Source organism: Elgaria multicarinata, chromosome 13 (assembly GCF_023053635.1).
Source record: "Elgaria multicarinata webbii isolate HBS135686 ecotype San Diego chromosome 13, rElgMul1.1.pri, whole genome shotgun sequence".
In the NCBI taxonomy this organism is placed as follows: domain Eukaryota; kingdom Metazoa; phylum Chordata; class Lepidosauria; order Squamata; family Anguidae; genus Elgaria; species Elgaria multicarinata.
Window position 1 is genome coordinate 4,520,471 of NC_086183.1, and position 20,736 is coordinate 4,541,206.

Below are 20,736 nucleotides of genomic sequence, written 5' to 3' on the forward strand. Positions count from 1 at the left end.
TGGGGCTGAATTTTAGTGGTATTTTGCAGAATGCTTTCATTGTTCACATGTGTTAAAACTGGAAATCATATTTCCAAAGTTCCATACTTGTTTCTTCTTTTAAGAGTTGTATTTACTGTTTGTGGGGTCTATAGTGTTCTACAGCAATATGGTGCCAATAGTTATCATGACTATGAAACAGAGCTCACTTATGCCATGAATTTCATAAGTCCCATTGAATGCTAGGGATGATGCAGGCCCCTGGCTGGGACTTTAAGCCTGGTGAGAAATTGCCAGATCACTTTCCCAAATGCCAGCCCATGGATGCTTGCCTGTGCTTGCCTGACGTGGTGTGCGCCAAGTTGGGCAAGCGTGCAGCTACCCTCTTCTTTGCGAGTCACCGTGGCCTTTTTTGTAAAGGGTCATTTGTGCAAATGGCAGGCGTAAAGGGGCGAGTTATGCAAGATTACAGATGTAAACGGTCCATTTACACCTGCAATCTTGCATAAATGGCCACACTACGGCCACCATTTGCACAGACGGGCTGTTATGAAAAAGGCCGAGCCATCATTCTTACGCAAAAGGGCGGCTCACCAAGGGCACCAGGTACCCACAGTGTGGCGGGCAGGGGGTAGGCAGCCAGTGGGGGTCCAGTGCTCAGCGCATGACCCAGACTAGGGTGAGTTTGCTTTCTGAACGCTCTTCTTTGCTTTCGGCATATTCACCCGTCACTGCCTGCACACGCCTGGCCCATTTAATGTAATAATGAGAGCTACAAACTTGGCAGGCTTTTTACACTCCAGTTTTCGATTCATGCCAAACTACAGCCCACATATTCTACCTAGATCCTGTATCTGGACATTGACGGCTACACAGTGCTCACAGTCCTGACAACCACACCAGCGCTGCACAAGAATGTCCTTACTTTTGTACTCGAGGTGAAATCCTGCGGCAGAGACGCTGATGTCCGAGTAGAAATGCAAATAGAGCTGATTGGAGGTGCTGTTCAGCAATGCAGGGACCGTGGTTCCTGGTGGTGGTGGGGGGACACACACACAAGAGGCAGAGATGTTAGCAGAGTTGCACTTTTCAATACTGTTGTAGTGGATCCATACCAGGTCTAACTCCCTTCACACCCGACACTTTGTGGGAGGGAGCTCATTGTTTTCAACCATTCCCCATCTTTGGTAAATAAAACAAGGAAGGAGGAGTCAGCTGAGGGGAAGGGGTTCCCGTCCAGCTTTAGGGGGCCGCAGAGTCATCCCTGTGCACGCCCAGTGATGCAACTGGGCACATACCAGGGCTTAGAAAGTTCAACAGTTCATTACTGAGCAAGTAAAATAATAATAATAATACACTCGGACAACCAGGCAAAGTCCACTTAACTGATCCATTTTAAATGGAACAACAATGAGTTGTACAACAATGAATTTTACCATCGTTGCTGCGTGCCCCTCCTTCCTTCTCAATGCCGCTGGAGATCAGGGGAAAACCTGCCTGTTACTGAGGCCGCGTCTGCATGTCTGAGAAGGCAGCCTTTAACATTTTTGATTAGGCTCCAACGAAGCTGGCAGAAGGATCCTCAGAAAGGCAGTGTTCAAAGGGCAGAGGCACATGTCTCCTCCCATCAAGCGTTACTCAATCGGTCTAACAGATTTGCGAAGAGGATTTGGAGATGAGAAGAGCACGGGAAAGCGGTGGCGAGGGAGAGTCATGGGGGAACCGCCGGCACTCTGCTCCCTTGTTTGCTGCCTGAATAATGGCTTGGGGCTTGGAATGAAAGGAGCAAAGGAAGCCCTGGGGGAAAGAGGGCAAAGCTCCCTGTGGAAGTGGCCCAGAAAGCTTCCCTGAGAGACACCGGCTAAATTTTAAAACATGAATGAATGCAACCTCTTGAGAGCCATGTCAGTCATGGCAGGTAATACCAACAGTGGAGTTTTGAGAAGGTTGGAAGGGAATCTCTCTGATTCACTGCTTACACTTTCCCCACTGAGTTTCTGAGTTCACCCCATGCCCCCTCAGAGTCCTAGTCTGGTTGGTGGCCAGTTTTACACTTGACAAGATCAAGCCTCACAGGTCCATCTTACTACGAATCCTCATTTCCCCCCTTGCCCACCGATTTCTCTCTCTCTCTCTTTCTCTCTCTTATGTGCACACACACGGGCACACAGGCATGCGTGCACACACAACCCTCCTTCACCCTGCAGTGACACCTTATTCTGCCTCACCATCTGCTGTTCTCTGCCATTCCCTCCCCTGCAAGGCAAGAAGGGGATTTGGGCAGGCCCAAGGGAACCTCCACTGCAGCAAGATCATGACACACAATGTTGCGCCACAGGCCACCACGGCCCAACACCTGAGCAGCAACTCAGAACAGCGCAACCGGAAAGGGCCAGGCCTTAAATGGTTGTCGGATACAGGAGGGGAGGAGGAAGGACAGGGGAGGGGCAACACTGGGCCCCAACATGGGCAGGTCTCAAGAGACCCCCATCCTGCACCACTGCAGCTCACAAAGAAGGTGCTAGGAGTGCTACGTGGCAGGGCTCCAGACCCAGGCAAGACCACGGGAGGATGCCAAGTAGCCTGAGACAATCAGTGCGGACAAAATAACAACCCTTCTCAAGCACCTGTAGGCTGTGATGTAACCCTTTCTTTAACACGCCAAGAAGGAAATAGGGTGGGATATTTGTAGGGTGCGGGGAATGGAGATGCTGTGGATTTGGGATGGAAGACTCACTGCCAGGCAGTCACTGAGACGGTTTCTCCGGGCAGGTCACCGGACCCCTGACAAGTGGGTCCAGGAGCTGCCCGTCCCCATAGCGAGCCGCCACTTTGCATAGAAACGGCAGCTTGGAGATTCCCAGAAAAGTAATATTGTGCAAATGGTGGCTGTAAAGAGGCCATTTATGCAACATTACATTTCTGGAGATCCCTGAGCACCATTTCTACACAAATGGCAGTTCGTTATGGGAATGGGCAGCTGCCGGACCCACACGGCAGACTGCTCAGTGGGTGGGTCCACGGGATCCGGGAGATCAAGTGGAATCCGGGAGATCAAGTCAGACTCCACCCCTGCCCCAGGCTCTTGCGACGTGCCTACTGTGGATGGGAGGGGAAACGCTCAACTCTCCTTCCGCCTTCTCTGTGCCACCCCTCATTTATCTTACTGCTTTCCCTCGCTTGACTGGGAAACTCGATCTCATTAGAGGAGGAGCTTCAATGGCAGGGAAGGAAGAAACAGAGCAGCGAGGGTCTCTTGACCTCCGCCACAGGTGTCTTTTTCTTGCTCCTGGGGAAACCAACCTGGACTGTTGAGCCCGGTGAGTGGCTGAGCGTGCCATGCTGGCCACCTCCTCTCTCAACCCAAACTTGCTCTGCCCTTGCTTGGTTAGTTACACAGAGCTGCAGCCCATCCTGGGCCAACTTCAGAACCTACCTGAGAAGCTGCCCAGCATGGTGGCTGTGTTATCGCCACCATCAAAGACTTCTAGAGAATCCCAGTTCTGTTCTGTGACGAAACTGATCACTTGGATCTGGGAAGAAAGACAGGAGAAAAAGGAATGAAGAACAATGGATTGATGACATTTTTATCCTACCTTTCTTCCTCTTGCGAGGAACCCAAGGCAGCTTCTCCATTTTAATTTTAAAACAACCCCCATGAGGTAGATTAGACTGAGGCCATATCTAGATGGGGCAATATTCCAGGGATCTCCCTGGGATCATCCCTGTACGTTCACATGACACACAGGGGATCCCGGGAGCAGGGAGGGATGATCCCTCCCTTTCACCGGGATCTCGCCCTACACTTCTAGCCCACTTTTTCCATGGTATTGGGCTGATCCTGAGACCACAGAACATGTGGGTGGGTGTCGCAGTTTGTCCCGGCTCCTCGTGAGTAGCCGGGAACCGTGCATCAGGGGTGGGGAGGGGGAAAAGTATTTTTGAGGTGTTTTTTTAAAAACAACAACAACGCCTCAGCAATTTCTCTGTCTGCTTTAACAAAAAACAAAATGGAGGGCGCTATGTCGCGTGCTGCGTGTAGACCAGGGCGACGAGCTTGTGATCATAAAGTCACAAGATGGTTGCCGTAACGCCCCCTGGTCTAGCTGAGGCTTGAGAGTCAGTGGCTGGTCCAAATTCACCCAGTGAGTTTCATGTCTGAGCAGGGACTAGAACCTGGATCTCCTGATTCCCAGTCATCCAACACTCTAACCACTACACCACACTGGCTCTCATGTGCGATACATTAACAATAATATTTTAAGAAGTAAGCCATTTTTAAATGAAAATAAGAACAACAAAACCCCTTAAGGAGATTATTTTCAAACTTCCCACCTACATATAACTTTCCCAAGTTGACTTATGTGCTGAGGAATCCCTGCAGGTGTACCCAGGAACCTGTTGGGCCTGGATGGCCTCCTTGCTCCTTGGCTCTCTGCCTGTCAAGCAAACAAGTTGTAGCAGTAGGGAGAAAGAGCAGGAGGAGGAGGAACAAGAGGAAGAGCAGCTGGTTGCAATGGCGGTGAGAAGGTGGACTCACTCAGTCTGTTTAGAGAGACCTTCATCTTGGCTGAAGGCTGAACAATTATTCCTGACATCCTAGCTTTCTTCATGCAGCCAAGTTTCAGGTTTTGTTTTTGGTAGAGGACAGCATTCAAACAGGCACCCCCTCCAGCAGCTTCAAGTGGTACAATTCAGGTAAAACTTCCCCAGTTGATCCTGACAACAGCATAAAGGGGCCCCTAAGTAGCCATTTTTTGTCTTTTCTGGACATGCTATAGGAGACACTTGGACGACAAATTGATTCGACAGCTGCACACAATTTCTTCTCCTTGGCTGAATGCAGCAGAGGGAAAGGGTGCATGCCAGAGGAGTGATCATGAACCATTATTTCTGGTGTTCTGGCTTGTTTTCCTCCTTGATTTATCCAGGAGAACAATTCTGAGAGAACTTTAAAGCAAAACCAAAAAATAAGTAAAAAAATGCTAATGACCTTTACGGAGCCTTTACCAATCGCTCTGGCCTCTGCATAATTATCCCCCTAGTAATTATTTCCTGTATCACAGAAGCAAGAGTTGGGTTTCACCCCCCTCCCATACCCCCCAGCTTCCCCATTTTGGAAAGGCATAAACACTCTAATGTTCTAATTCTACACTGATGTGCAGGATTTCAGCAGGGATCAGCATGTATTTACTGCCTGGGATATAAATTAATTCACCCAGAGAAAAGCTGCCTCTGGAATGAATAATTCATACCAGAAGCGCTTAGCGAGCGCACTGATTACATAAAATTCTCATTGGCCTGACACTGCCTCTGTTCTGCCACGAAGAATGCTTTTGTTTCTACCACCTCCTCTGATTTGCCACTGTTTAACCTTTATCTGTGGTACAAAATAGGAGTTAATGGATGTCTAAAAGTGTGGGCGACTGACGGTCCAGGGCCTGAATGCAGATCTCAAATGCATGTTCTGCCAGGGGCAGAGGGCTCACAGGGACACCGTGCCGGTACTTTTTATTAGCAGGGACACTGACATCTTCTGCCACCCCACTAAGAATACCATGTTTCTTCTGAGCTTAGCAGCAGCCCTCACAGTAGCTAGGGGGCGGAATGGATTTTCCCAGCAATAATACAGTGTTTCCTGTTGTAGTATACAGTACTTTGGGGTGGATTGGCTTGAATGGGCAATTAAGACACACTGGCTTTGCAAAAGAGCTGCTCCCAGTGGAGATGAACATTGCTAGAACTCGTTTGTTCCTGTGGATCAACAGAGGGGTCTGGACTTTGGAGGCGTGGCTATGGGGACTCACATAATGAGTGCCTGCAGTTCAAAAGTGACCTCTATGCTACCATGCAGGTCACTAACCTAGCCCCAGGTAAAGGACAAATGCAGTTCTGGGCATTTGAGAGAAGAGCAAGACAAAGCTAGACGAGAAGCAAGAGAAAAGTGTCTTGCAGTCAGCCAAACCAAGGCCAGGTGGGAATCTACACTGGTGTTATTATAATGTTTTGAATGGGTTACCGTGACCCTGGGTCTCCAACATTGTAAATGAGTCGTGCTTACAGGTTGTGTTTCTTAGTTCCAGCGTGGCTACAGATTCATGTGCTTCGTCCTACCGGTAATTTTCCTCTGCCTTTCTCAGAGCTGCTGGGTTTGCTCCGCCCACTTCCTGTTCTCCTTCCTTCGCCCCATTTGCTATCTTATCTGCTACAGCAGATAAATCACACCAGCCTTATACTGTGCAGTCACTGACAATTGCATGCAAAGGACTCAGAAGTTTTCCACCTTAGAATCTGCTTTGATTGTGAAGTACTCCCATGCATCCTGCCTTAAAATTTGAATCAAATTGGGTCATCGGTTGATTTTTTTTTAACATTTCCCCCCTCTTTGCAAAGGAGTGCTCAAAGGATCACTGTAGCTCTGTGCAGGTTGGTCCCAGTCCAAAACTCATGACCAGCGGGGCTTAAAAGCGGCTGCTGCCAAAACTTTTCAATTTGATCTCCCATCCAAACCCTGACCAGACCCAGCCCAGCTTAGCTTCAGCAAAGTGGCTGGCTCCTATGCACTCAGGCTATTCCCTGGGACTTGAGTTAAGATGTTTTGGGAGGGGGTTTGTGTGTGCTTATGACTATTGCCCTGCACTGCTGGCTAGGAATGAGGCAGGCAGTGGGCGGAGCAAACCCAGCAACTCTGCTACGCTCAGAGGGAGGGAGAACAACGGAAAGGATTTAACAATGTGCCCTGCAGTAACGTTACAGCTAAATGTAAGTCACGCTAGTGTGCCTTGTGATACAGAGAACCAATACAGAGAACCAGGTTAGAAAGGGACACTAGCAACGATATAAGACGAGTGTAGATCTGGCCCAGATCTACACTACTGCTTTACAATAGTTTTGACAAGTGTAAATGGAATGTGTCCTGGGCCCCAACAGTTGTCAAAACTATTATAAGTTGCTTTAAAGAGCTTGAAGGCAGTAGTGTAGATCCTGCCCGGGTGTCCTAGTTGTTCAGGCCATTGGCCATCCTGGCTGGGAATTTTGGGAGTTGCAATCCGACACATTTGGAGGACACCAAGTTGGGGAAGGCAGCTCACACATTCTTGTCTGGTGAGTTTGGATTTTTAAAGCACGTTATTTTTTAGTTGCACACATCTATACTTGTACATACCCAGGAAGTCCCCCCAAGAATGCCAAAACAACGTGGCCTTGTTTTGAAACGCTCTGGTTCACTTCCAAACTGGTCATCACTTAAACCTCTGGAGTTGCACTTCTCAGACTTTCTGTCTTTGAGGAACCTGTCAGATTGTTTGCTGAGGAATCCCTGTGTACCCAGAGGAGGGGCCTGCAGCACCTTCCAGGGCCCACACACCGTTCATGCAAGATGCCTGCTGGGCCTCCTGCGTGAACTGGGCCCAAGGAGACCTTCAGCCTTCTGCACAAAGGCAGGAGGAGATCAGGAGATCAGCGAGGAAGCTGTCTTTCAGGCACCTCACCTGTCACTACTGATCTGCTCATTCAGGAGCTCTTAATAAGCTCCAGGAGAACTTCAGGTCCTCTGGAAGAAAGCTTGAAAACCGCTGGGATGGAGGGGTGGGGGTCAAAAGGGAGGTGGATTCTCTTTTCTGAATGCTTTCCTTAAACATCTTCCCTTTTCTTTCTGTCTTTGCTTATTTTTTTGAAAGCTCCCTTGCACAAGTTCCAAAAACCCATTAGCAGCTTTGTTGAGGAGATTCTCACTTAGGCATTGCATTCCAAACAAAAGCAGAAAGAGAGAGAGAATTAGAGAGAGAGAGAGAGAGAGAGAGAGAGAGAGAGAGATGTCCTAATAGCAGGTTCGTTCTCTCTCTGGGGCTCCCCCCATCACTGCTTAAATTAATGAATGAATTATCGCCTCGAAATCACAAGGTGCCACAAATGCTTCGCAGCCCCACCTCCGCAGTTGAACAGCTTCACTCTGCGAAAAACAAGCTTGCTCTCTTCTTCTCTTTCCTCAGGCATGCCCATGGGAATTACCAATAACAATTGAATTTATTTATTTACGGTCACAAGACCAGCAAAACAACACAACAGTATGAGACCAATAACAATGCAAACAAGGCGCCACAAATACGGGGCAAAATTAGCTATTATTTTTTATTTAAAACAAAACCCTGAAAACCCAAACAAAACAGATCTGTTAATTAGCTTTAGCACCCAAGGAAAGGTGTGCTCACTTCCAGTTTGGAAGTTGCAAAAGGGCTCATTTATTGGTGCTAATTGTTTTTCTCTCTCCCTTCTGCTTGCCTACTGAAGCAGAGCAATTTGGGGGCCTTGGTAGACCAGGGGTTAGCCCGGGCTGACACCCGGGCTCGCCCCTGTGCGTTCAGATGATGCACAGGGGCTCCCGGGGTCAGGCAGGGGTCAACCCTGCCTAGCCCCCGGGGTATTTGGCTACAGTTGTAGCCCAGTATTTCCTGCGGTCTCGCGCTGAGCCTGAGACCGCAAGTGTGTAGCCCGTTCTGCCACTTTTCTCGGCTCCCGCAATTACACGCGAGTAGCTGGGAAAGGTGGCGGACGGGGTGCAGTGCTCCGCAGGAGCACTGCAGCCATTAGGGCAGGGCAGGGGGATCGGAGCCGGGGGGGGCAGGGGATCGGAGCTGGGGGGGGGAAGAGCGGAGCTGGGGGCGGGAAGGGCGCCGCCGGGGAGAGATTGGAGCCAGGGAGATTGGAGGGAAGGTCGGGGGCAGGGGGGGAGCGGAGCGAAAGCTTTTTTAAAAAAAACTTACCTAAGTGCACGAGCATTCATGCGCATCCAGCTCCTTTAAAAATTAAAAAATGTTGGACGGACTGGGCTTTCCTGCAGCCCATCTAGCGCAGGCTGGCCCCTCCTCACCACCGGATTATCAGGTAGGTCTAGCAAAGCCCTTAAGTCTTCTTTTTTTGCAGTCAGCATCAGAGTGGTTCACCCTCTTTTTCCGCGGACTTGGGCTGAGCCCGAGACCGCGGAGTGTGTAGCCGATTTCCACGGGTTTACCTGGCTCCACTTGATTACTCGCGTGGAGCCGGGAGCCATGCACAGGGCACAGCGCTCGTCGGGTGGTGGTGGTGAAGCGGGGAAAGTAGTTAAAATTAAAAGAAAACCTTACATTTGCACACAAGCGTTCGTGCACTCCATCTAAAAATAAAATAAAAAATGGCAGGCGCAATGCCTCTCTTTCTGAGGTCATTGCGCCTGACGTGTAAACGAGGGCGAGATCTCACATTAATCACAACGCGAGGTCTCCCCTGCACTTTCAGATAGGTCTAGCTAAGGCCTCAGTATCAATATCAGTATCAGGTTGTTTGTAGAGTCTACCCACTTCCCTGTGTTCATGACCAACTTTAAATTTAAATTTAAATTTTGCAAACATTTCCCACCATGCTGTCAAAGTCAGCTTGGAGAGTAGGGATGTTGGAGAAAGGTGGATTTGGAGGGTGGAACTTGATGAGCTTTCATCAGCTCAGCCTCCCAGACTCTGTTCAGTCTTCTCCAAGCTGGCCCAACTCAGTCGGCAATGAGTCAAGCCAGCTGGCGGATTTTACGGATTTTTTTAAATTTACATAAACAGACATTTGTGCAAATTGTGGCTGCAATCTGCATAATGTGCAACTGCAATTTGTTTAATTTGTGGGAATTGCAGACCATATTTGGTCAAATTATGCAAATTGTGCCCAGAATTTGAACAAATTATGCAAATGTCTATTTAAGCAAATTTAAAATAAACCCCTGAAAAGTTCCTGAATTTCCAAATGCAAAGGCTGGATTTCCCAGCAATGGACATCCCTGTTGGACAACCACGATAATAAAACTATGAATGCCTCCTCAGAAAAGCACCCCATCTGGAATCTGGAGCAGATCAGTTTTAAACCAAGCACGTCATGCTTTTTTCGTGAGTGGAATAACTTCAAGGCCATTCAGGAGCAACAAGGCTTGAACCCTAAATGTTGTGGTGGTGATTATGCATTGTGCATATTAAAATCTTTGGAAATCTGTGTGTTCAGGCACACAATCCTCCATCAAGCACAGAAAGAAAGCAATGGTGTGTGCAAAGTTGGGCCCTGTGATTGGTCAGCAGTGTAAAGTATGTGCATTGGACAGGCCTAGCACAAATAACTAGAAGCTTGGCCATGTCACTTTTGTCTTGCCAACAGAGCAACAGAGCAAGGACTTCTGCAGCTCATGCCTTGCACACATTGTAGGTTACATTGCGCTCGTCCCTAGCTGTAACTCCATTCCAGCAGTTGGAGCCTGGATTGGAGAACACATACTTTATAGTTTATAGACTGTATAGCAGAGGGGTTGAACTTATTTCAGCCTGAGGGAGAAATTCAGTTTTGGAGAAGCTGTCAGAAACTGCATTCCAGAGGTGGATGGGGCCAAAATGCCAGGAAAAATACCAGCATATTTTACAGTAAAGCTCCTATAGCCAGAAACTAAACTTTAGGACAAACATTTTAACCTTTTAGAATGGAGTTGGAGGGTGGGGAACAAGTGCAAGAGCCAGGAAACCACCAAGCAATCAGTGGTCAGGAGAAAGGGGGTGGGGCCATCTAGATTTGGCCCACGGGCCTGAGGTTTAACACCCCTACTTTGTAGTGTGAATTTCTGTGCAATCTCACATAGCCTTGACTTGGTCCTGACAATTCACAGGAGGGCAATAAGGATGACCAGGGGTCTGGAAACAAAGCCCAATGAAGAGAGATGGAAAAAACTGGGCATGTTTAGCCTGGAGAAGAGAAGATTGAGGGGAGACATGATAGCACTCTTGAAATACTTAAAAGGTTGTCACACAGAGGAGGGCCAGGATCTCTTCTTGATCCTCCCAGAGTGCAGGACACGGAATAATGGGCTCAAGATACAGGAAGCCAGATTCCGGCTGGACCTCAGGAAAAACTTCCTGACTGTTAGAGCACTACGACAATGGAACCAGTGACCTAGGGAGGTTGTGGGCTCTCCCACACTAGAGGCCTTCAAGAGGCAGCTGGACAACCATCTGTCAGGAATGCTTTAAGGTGGTTTCCTGCATTGAGCAGGGGGTTGGATTCGATGGCCTTGTAGGCCCCTTCCAACCAGGCCCGGTGCTGCCATAGAGGCAACTCAGGTGGCCGCTTAGAGCGCCAAGCAAACGAGGGCGCCAAACAGTGTACCCGGAAGCCGCTCTCCTAGAGTGGCTTCTGGGTGTGCTATTCCAAAGCTGCCGCCCCAGCCTCCGCCCAACCCCAGCGTCCTGGCTCCTTCGAAGGCAGGACGCTGGGGTTGGAGGTGGAGGCTTCAGTACTTCCAGGCCGCGCTTCATTTTTTTCCCTTTTTTTAACCAGCTGACCGGCCCGTGGGGGGGAGCAGCAGCAGCAGGGGCAATCGGGCGGGGGGCGGCCTCGGCGGCCCCTCAGCAGCGGCAGTGGCGGCTCCTCACATCCCGGAGGTGTCAGCGGTGGCGGCAGATGTGAGGGGGTCGGTGGGCCGGCCCGCGGCGGCCCCACCCTGTGTCGTCGTTGCCGCCATGCCTCGGCTCCCGTCCTGCCCCACCTCACCTCACCTCACCCCGGCCTGGCTCTCGCCCGCGACACACTCCAGCTCCGCGACCCAGGCGCGCCGCTTCAAAGCCTCTGCCCCGCCCCCCAACCCCAGCGTCCTGGCTTCAAAGCCGGGAGCAGGAGGGAGTGGGCAGGCGAGTGAGGGGGTGGTGAGTGAGCGAACGAACGAACGAACAGGGGTGGGGGCGGCGGCTTCAGAACACGCCTGCCCTGCTTCCAACTCTACTATTCTATGATTCTATGAACTCACAAATGTTTTCACATTAATGTGCCTTGAATGTATTTAAATTAAGCTTCTTGTCTCACCACCTGCAATTTATCATACCAGGACTACCAGCTATTTGGGCTGAGACAACAACACCTATACTGTGATGCAACATTGTATTTTTTGCTGCTAAGGCTGCTGTTTTAAGGGCAGCAAAAATGTGGGTTTTTTTGGGTGTGTGTGTGTGTGTGTGCGCATAATTATCCGTTCTTCTGTGTACACTTTGCATCTATTTGCAACCAGCTTATCCAGTAGGGCCTTTCCTTGATTGCTTTACCTGTATTCCAGCTCCTTCAGGGACGGTTATTTTCCACACACAGTTGAGGCTGTTCAGATAGGGCTCAGGAAACCCAGGGGACAAAATGGTGCCTTTTCGCTCAGTTAAATTTCCACCGCAGGGCACTGAAACAGACAAGAGAGCCTCTAACAGATCAACTGCGTACAAGCGTGATACTTTTCTGACTGGTCGCGAGCAGGCTGTGATCCTCTATCAACAGCTGATACCATTTCCCAGAATTTCTTTGCATTTCCACTCCTAGCCCCAAATACCACCACCACCAACAACAACACATCAAAATCTGTGGAATGCTGTATCGCATTTTTGTGAGCTTTGGGTTTTGCTATGCTGAAATTTCACACTATTTTGGTGTGAATGTCGCTGTTCTTGGGGCGCAGAAATGTTTGTGGCGGAAAAACTAGTTCCCCCTTCTTCTTTGCACACATTTGCATCCACCTCATCTCATGTGCCAAGAATGTATTCCTCTTGGCGAAGTAACCATCAGGACACTCTGCCTTGCCAGATTGCCCCTTAATAATCTGCCAGAGCTGCGAAGAAATTTCTTTCATCCTTATCCCACTTTACGCTTCTGAAGTTTAACCTTCCAAGCTCTGGGAGAATGCAGTTGGGGAGGGACTTCTCATTAAAAGCAATGCAGCACACAGACCATTCAGATGTGCAGCACATGGCTGCAAATGTTGCCTGTACTCACTGGACGGCTTTCCGTTGGATGCATGTTCTCCGTTACTGTTCAGCCTCCCAAGAATAAATGGCGTGCAACTGGATCCTGTCAAGCAGGGAATCTACACGTCGTACTGAAGGCGCTTGCGTGCGCCTCCAGTGCGTCCTCAAAACGATGGTGTAGACGGAGAAAAAAGAGACGGAGGAAGAAGCAGTGGAGGAGGCAGCTGGGGAACCGGCCGTGTCCTTGCCGCCGTCACCGCCACCGCCTCCCTGCCGGCCTCCTGCTGCTGGGGAAAGAGCCACCCAGGTTGGAGAGCTCGGCGGAAGCCTCCGCTGCCGCCACCGCCTCCCTGCCGGCCTCCTGCTGCCGGGGAAAGAGCCACCCAGGTTGGAGAGCTCGGCGGAAGCCTCCGCTGCCGCCACCGCCTCCCTGCCGGCCTCCTGCTGCCGGGGTAAGAGCCACCCGGGTCGGAGAGCTCGGCGGAAGCCTCCGCTGCCACCACCGCCTCCCTGCCGGCCTCCTGCTGCCGGGGAAAGAGCCACCCAGGTTGGAGAGCTCGGCGGAAGCCTCCGCTGCCACCACCGCCTCCCTGCCGGCCTCCTGCTGCCGGGGTAAGAGCCACCCAGGTTGGAGAGCTCGGCGGAAGCCTCCGCTGCCACCACCGCCTCCCTGCCGGCCTCCTGCTGCCGGGGTAAGAGCCACCCAGGTTGGAGAGCTCGGCGGAAGCCTCCGCTGCCACCACCGCCTCCCTGCCGGCCTCCTGCTGCCGGGGAAAGAGCCACCCAGGTTGGAGAGCTCGGCGGAAGCCTCCGCTGCCACCACCGCCTCCCTGCCGGCCTCCTGCTGCCGGGGAAAGAGCCACCCAGGTTGGAGAGCTCGGCGGAAGCCTCCGCTGCCACCACCGCCTCCCTGCCGGCCTCCTGCTGCCGGGGAAAGAGCCACCCAGGTTGGAGAGCTCGGCGGAAGCCTCCGCTGCCACCACCGCCTCCCTGCCGGCCTCCTGCTGCCGGGGAAAGAGCCACCCAGGTTGGAGAGCTCGGCGGAAGCCTCCGCTGCCACCACCGCCTCCCTGCCGGCCTCCTGCTGCCGGGGTAAGAGCCACCCAGGTTGGAGAGCTCGGCGGAAGCCTCCGCTGCCACCACCGCCTCCCTGCCGGCCTCCTGCTGCCGGGGTAAGAGCCACCCAGGTTGGAGAGCTCGGCGGAAGCCTCCGCTGCCACCACCGCCTCCCTGCCGGCCTCCTGCTGCCGGGGAAAGAGCCACCCAGGTTGGAGAGCTCGGCGGAAGCCTCCGCTGCCACCACCGCCTCCCTGCCGGCCTCCTGCTGCCGGGGAAAGAGCCACCCAGGTTGGAGAGCTCGGCGGAAGCCTCCGCTGCCACCACCGCCTCCCTGCCGGCCTCCTGCTGCCGGGGTAAGAGCCACCCGGGTCGGAGAGCTCGGCGGAAGCCTCCGCTGCCACCACCGCCTCCCTGCCGGCCTCCTGCTGCCGGGGAAAGAGCCACCCAGGTTGGAGAGCTCGGCGGAAGCCTCCGCTGCCACCACCGCCTCCCTGCCGGCCTCCTGCTGCCGGGGTAAGAGCCACCCAGGTTGGAGAGCTCGGCGGAAGCCTCCGCTGCCACCACCGCCTCCCTGCCGGCCTCCTGCTGCCGGGGTAAGAGCCACCCAGGTTGGAGAGCTCGGCGGAAGCCTCCGCTGCCACCACCGCCTCCCTGCCGGCCTCCTGCTGCCGGGGTAAGAGCCACCCGGGTCGGAGAGCTCGGCTTCCGCCGAGCTCTCCAACCTGGGTGGCTCTTACCCCGGCAGCAGGAGGCCGGCGGGGAGGCGGCGGCGGCAAGGACGCGGCCGGTTCCCCAGCCTCCTCCTCCACCGCCTCTTCCTCCATCTCTTCTTTCTCCGACTACACCATCGTTTTGAGGACGCACTGGAGGCGCACACAAGCGCCTTCAGTACGACGTGTAGATTCCCTCAAGGAAGCCCGAACCCAGTTGCCTCAGCAACAAGGACATATTCTTCCTTCTCTCTGACACCAATCTCCTTGCAAGATATTTCACACTCTTGCAAAGGTGTATAAAAAATATCCTCAAAGGGGGTGGTTCACTTTGAAGGAGGCACACCGCACACCCTCTCTTGCCGGAGGAGTGGGAAGCGTGCCATTTGTACAGTGGAACCTCTCCTACTCATTTCAGTTCAGCACAGAGGCAGTGTTTCAAGTCACAATTAGTTACGTAGTTATTTTGGGCTTACACATTTGGAGTTGTTTGCATTCTGACATCATCACCATCACCATCACCATCACCATCATCATCATCATCATCATCACCATCAATTAAAATCCTGTGACAAGGGAATCAATATTCTACACCAAGAATAACTGGATTGTGCATCCATTGTAAATCATGCAAATTAAGAGAAATCATGTAAATTTTCTAGCTTTGCCTAATTTATTCTGCAGTTTATTCTGTATTCTGCAGAAGTCACCAGGATTTCAGCAGGCGTTGTCCACAGACTTTCAAGCAGATTGCTGCAACCATAAGGATTAGAAACTCTCTCTGTGTGTATGTGAATATATATACACACCCCCACACACCATTCTCAGGAAGCTGAATTCTGCAATCATATATACCCCAAACAGGAGTCATACCACCAATGCTGAAGCTCTTATCCAGAATACGTTTGTGATAATACATTTGGTATCATTTATTAAGATTTATTTCTGTGTAAATATTATGAGCCTAGTCTTTGACTGGTCAGTTCAGCAGGAGCTCCAGCCTCCTGTACTTCAGGCTCTGGCTCCAGCTAGGGATTGGCAACTCCCCCATGCACCACTCATCACTTGCCCAACTGTGGTGGGCACATGGGACAACCCACGGCACAACCTGCCAGACAGTCTGTGGGTATCTGTTGAGAGCCCATGGTTTACCACTGTTCTGTGAGCTACCATTTTGTGCAAAATTGCAGGAAGAAATATTTACAGAACTCACGATTAGTGCAAAATAGTACCTATAAACTGCATTTATGCCTGCAATTTTGCACAAATGGCTCTATGTACAGCTACCATTTTGTACAAATTGCAATTTCTGCAAATAGCTCTACCCGTAATTTTGTGCAAAGCAGTGGCTCACAAAAAAGTGGGAAATGGGGATTTTCCCTGACCCATTGTGGGCCAAGTCAGGCAACCTCAGGGATCTGCCAGGTGGTGTCTGGGAAGGGGGAGGGGCTGAGCTGGTGAAACCCCACCCAGATCCACCCTCAAACTGGATTCCCCCGACAACCCTATCACCATCCCAAATCTAAGTCTGTTTATTGTGGTCCATGATCAGATTGAAAAAGCAATCTGAACGTGGCCCACAATATTCTATCCATCTATCTATCTATCTATCTATCTATCTATCTATCTATCTACACACACACATACACACACACACTCATACTCTCTCTCTCTCTCTCTCTCACACACACACACACTAGCTCAAGCCACTTAAAGATTTTCTAGATGAGGCATTTGTTGTGCGTTTGTCATTCCTGACTCATAATTATTTATGGGTTGTTTACATGACATCATGACCCTTTGTGTTTTAAAAACACTTTCCCAGGTTTATCAAAGTGGAGGGAAATGCAGCATTCTTTGTGAAAGTGAAAAATGATGTTTTCATATTTGTGTAATTGTGTTATTCTGCTACAGCACAGGGCCACCTAGAGGTAATGTAGCAGAAAAGCAGGAAAAGAAAAACTCTGTGTAAAGCTTGGATCTCAATTCTGCAACAAAATAATAATAATAAAATAGATTCCGTGGATTAGCAGCCCTGTGTAGAGAAAGCTCCCAGCCTCCAAGAACTGGAGCAGGCCACTCAGGTCTGGATTCCAGTTCAGCCACCCACAGGTCTGCCCTGGTCTTGACAGGTACTTACCAACACAGGTAGGCACAGAGGAGTTCCACTGAGCCAAGGCTCCGGGCATTGTCAGGCACTCGATGCTACGGGACCCCTGGAGGGCATAACCAGCACTGCACTCAAACCGGATCACAGCTCCCACGGAGAAATCACTTCCTATCCGCCTGCCATATCGGGGTTCGGGCACAGAGCTGCACTGTGTGGCACTAGTTCGCGGAACCGCTTCAAAAGACATAGAGGAGAGGAGGTTACAAGTAGAATACATGGCTAAGACGAGCAAAACCTTAACGCAAGCACCTTGTATGCAGAGCTGGGGTTGTCAAACTGTGGAGCGGGCGTCTCGGGTGTGCATGAGATCAAAGATGGGCTAGGAAATTCAAGAGAGGAATAATGATATGACCCTGCGCTGGGCATGGCATCGATCCACACTTCCAGGAAAACTCTGGCAAAAGCCCCACGCTCCAGTGTGGGGAGTGCCTTCCTCCTCTTCCTCCAACAAATATCCCAGAAACATGTACACATATGCACACAAACAGCAGATGAAGATGAATAGACATAGCAGCATTAAAATTTTGGCCTAGCTCTGGGGAGTCACAGGTTCAAATCCCTTTCAGCCATGATGCTCACTGGGTAACCATGGGCCAGTCACACTCTCTGAGTATAACCTACCTCACAGGGTTCTCATCAGGATGAAACAGTGGGGGGGGAGGGGAGAATTATATGGGCCACCTTGAACTCCTTTGAAATTAAGTGGGATATCAATGCAGAATTAAATAAATAAATAAATAAATAAATAAAATAGGTGAAGTACAGCCATTGGGAGAACTGAGTGTGTCAAATGTGGATTAACTTTTTGAAGCCCCCTGGGCATTCAGGAAATTGGTCCTTTCTCTGTCTGGGGTCGGTGCCAAATAAAGGGGAGGCCAGACAGAAGGTAAATTTTAGGGATGTCAGAGGAATTCGGTTTGGGAGTGGAGCTCAGATCCCTGAGCTGCCTCGACTCGACTTATGCGTGCAAAATTGCAGCTGGAAATATTTACGGAAATCGGGATTGGTGCAAAAATCGTAGCTGTAAATACGGCAAATTGTTCAAAATTGCAGGTATGAATGGTCCTTTACGGCTGCAATTTTACACAAATTGTGCTATTTGTGGTGCGATTTTGCACAAATCCCAATTTCTGTAAATATTCCCATCTGGCCTGTGGACAAGAAAGAAAGAAAGAAAGAAAGAAAGAAAGAAAAAGAAGGAAGGAAGGAAGGAAAGAAGGAAGGAAGGAAGGAAAGAAAAGGAAGGAAGGAAGGAAAGAAAGAAAGAAGGAAAGAAGGAAGGAAGGAAAGAAGGAAGGAAGGAAGGAAAGAAAGAAGGAAAGAAGGAAGGAAAGAAAGAAAGAAGGAAGAAAGGAAAGAAGGAAGGAAGGAAAGAAGGAAAGAAGGAAGGAAAGAAGGAAGGAAGGAAAGAAAGAAAGAAAGAAAGAAAGAAAGAAAGAAGGAAGGAAGGAAGGAAGGAAGGAAGGAAAGAAAGAAAGAAGGAAAGAAGGAAAGGAAAGAAAGGAAAGAAGGAAGGAAGGAAAGAAGGAAAGAAGGAAGGAAGGAAAGAAGGAAGGAAGGAAAGAAGGAAGGAAGGAAAGAAAGAAAGAAAGAAAGAAAGAAAGAAAGAAGGAAGGAAGGAAGGAAGGAAGGAAGGAAGGAAAGAAAGAAGGAAAGAAGGAAAGGAAGGAAACACACGCGCTCTCGCCGGGTGCCCACAGGCCACCTGGCAGCCCCATCCTATACGCACGCCGTGGTCAGGCAACTGGCGGGAGTCTGGCAAGCAGATGCGAACAGGATTCAGAAGAGTCTAAGCTGTACTATTTTATAATAATAGTAATAATAATAATAATAATAATAATAATAATAATGAAGAAAAATACTAGAGCCCTGGCTAGCCAATAATTTTGAAAAGGAGACATATTTTGAACACAGGAAGGCCGCCAAATGTAGGCAAACAGCTCTTTAGGCCCCACCTCCCCAGGGTGAACAGGAACGGAGGCTTCAGCAGAGCTCCCTCATTGTGCATCTCAGGTGCTGCCCCCCCCTCCCCACACACACCGATGGGAGTCAGTGCATGAGGCACATCAAGTGATAATTCTGGCGAGAAAGCCACTGAGCTGCATAATGAGGGACTGGGACCCTTCCAATGGGGAGGGGGGAGAGGGCTCTGCCGGGGAAGAGGCAGATGGAAAATCCCCGGGGCCTCACTAAGCAATTGCACCACTAGCTGCTTATCCTTACACTAGGATACACCCACCCAGTGGAGGCTGGTGGCTCCGATGTCAGTGGGGTGGTGAATCCGCTCCGGGTTTCAGTCAGAACCATTCAGAATGCTAAAGGAGCTATCCAAGGTGCTTATGCATCTTGGATAGCTCATCTAGAGTTCTGACTGGTTTTGAATGAAGGCCATGACAGATTTACCACCCCACTGACATTGGAGCCGCCTGCCTCCACTGTACCCACCCCACTGCTGAATCTTGCTTTTGGAGCTACCCTCAGATTGTTGAAAGGTCGGCGTACATCCTAAAACCACAATGGTACAGCTGATGCCAACCATCGTCTCCCTGGGCATGGCTAGCACAGGGGAATCTGAACTGGCCAGCCGACTTGAGCGAGAAAGGCCTTTGATTTGGACTGGGGAGCCCAGGCGCCAGGCGGGGTGTGTGTTCGTGTTCGTGTTGCCCTTCCTCTCCGAGAGGCAATCAGCGACGATTGTGGAGCCCAGGGAGGGGTTGCAATTAACGCTCCGGAGGGAAGGAGGCAATCTTTATTTGACTTCATCAAAGGCTTTGATTCAGTTAAATCATTAACAATTGCTATCAAAATCCCCCCATAATTAAGCAGCGAGTCGATTGAAAGGTTCTCTGATTAGGGCAAAAAAGTGTCAGAAGGAATCAGTCTGGAGCCTTCCTGTGGCGGCTCCAGCTTGCAACGAAGGCGAGCCAGCCAGGGTTTCCAGGGGTGATCCAAAATCACAAAGCCCTTGCAGAGGAGAAGCGCCTGATGGCTTTGTGATCTCCCTACTGGGATAAATCACGCACACCAGAATTGTCATTAATTAGGGGCTCCCAATTAAGCCTTTGAAAAACACCACAGGGAAAGGATTCTTTAAAGAGTAAAATTGTCAAAAGAATCTAAAAGCAGTGTTTTGACTGGTAAAATAAGGGGCATCTCAGCTGAGAACCAGAAAGGTACTCTGCACGCAAACAGAGGCAGCCTACTCAACATCCTCTCCATGTTTCTGCATGAGATGGGAACGCTAGGCCTTTCTTGACAATGACCCTATTCGGACGACACAGTAAGCCACAGGGGTTAAGCATTTTGAGCTAAACATTATGGCTTAGCATGTCATGTGAACCATTCCTAACCATGGTGGCTACATAACCATGGATTAAGCACTCTCACTAGCCATTTGCTGCAAAAGGGCCAGCGACCTAACCATGGTTTAGTGTGTCATCTGAACAGGCCCAGTGTTGTTCTCTGGGCAGCCATGACTGAAGTGTTTAAGTTGCCTTGCCTTGCATGGCAGGTCAGTTTTGGCACTTATCAAGCAGCAGAGCCAGTTAAGGGCTTGGCTCACCCAGCGGAGTTTGGCCATTCCTGTGCCAGTGGGGCAGCGAAGCATCTGAGATGGCTCCTTGAGAATTCCGACTGGTTCTGACTGAAACCTGGAGCGGATTTATCGCCCCACTGACATCAGAGCCACCAGCTTCCACTGGGTACCCCACACTGAGACTTGGCACTGCCATTTTTGGCTGTGGGGCATCTTGCCAGTACAGATGGAGCAGAGCCAGGAGGCAGAGGCACCAGTTCCTAGGGGCACCAAATGACCCCCTGAACGTAGTGGCGCTCTGGTTCTTCCTCCCCACCTCTCTGGGAAGCCTGCGGCAACGAAAGCCAAGGAAGAAAAGTGTCTGGCTCAGCTCTCCAGCGAACTTGCTGAGCCCAAATGCTTTGCTTTGAGGGGTCCTTCCTCAAAGGGAGTGAGGCATTCTGGGTGAGGTGGCCTTGAAGACGCTGCTGCGGCACAGGCGATCTCCGGCGCCATCTTGCTCGTTTA

General features: G+C 50.6%; 1 protein-coding gene across 1 annotated transcript in view; it reads right to left on the reverse strand.

Annotated features, from left to right (window-relative positions):
• Positions 1 to 20,736, reverse strand: part of CSMD2 (CUB and Sushi multiple domains 2) — a 784,677-nt gene that overhangs the window by 119,909 nt on the left and 644,032 nt on the right. The window contains exons 34-37 of the mRNA XM_063140724.1: positions 16,665 to 16,868; positions 12,072 to 12,196; positions 3,416 to 3,512; positions 905 to 1,009 (exon numbers count right to left, since the gene is read on the reverse strand). Coding sequence (XP_062996794.1) covers positions 905 to 1,009; positions 3,416 to 3,512; positions 12,072 to 12,196; positions 16,665 to 16,868 — 531 coding nt within the window. The remainder of the gene's footprint in view (positions 1 to 904; positions 1,010 to 3,415; positions 3,513 to 12,071; positions 12,197 to 16,664; positions 16,869 to 20,736) is intronic.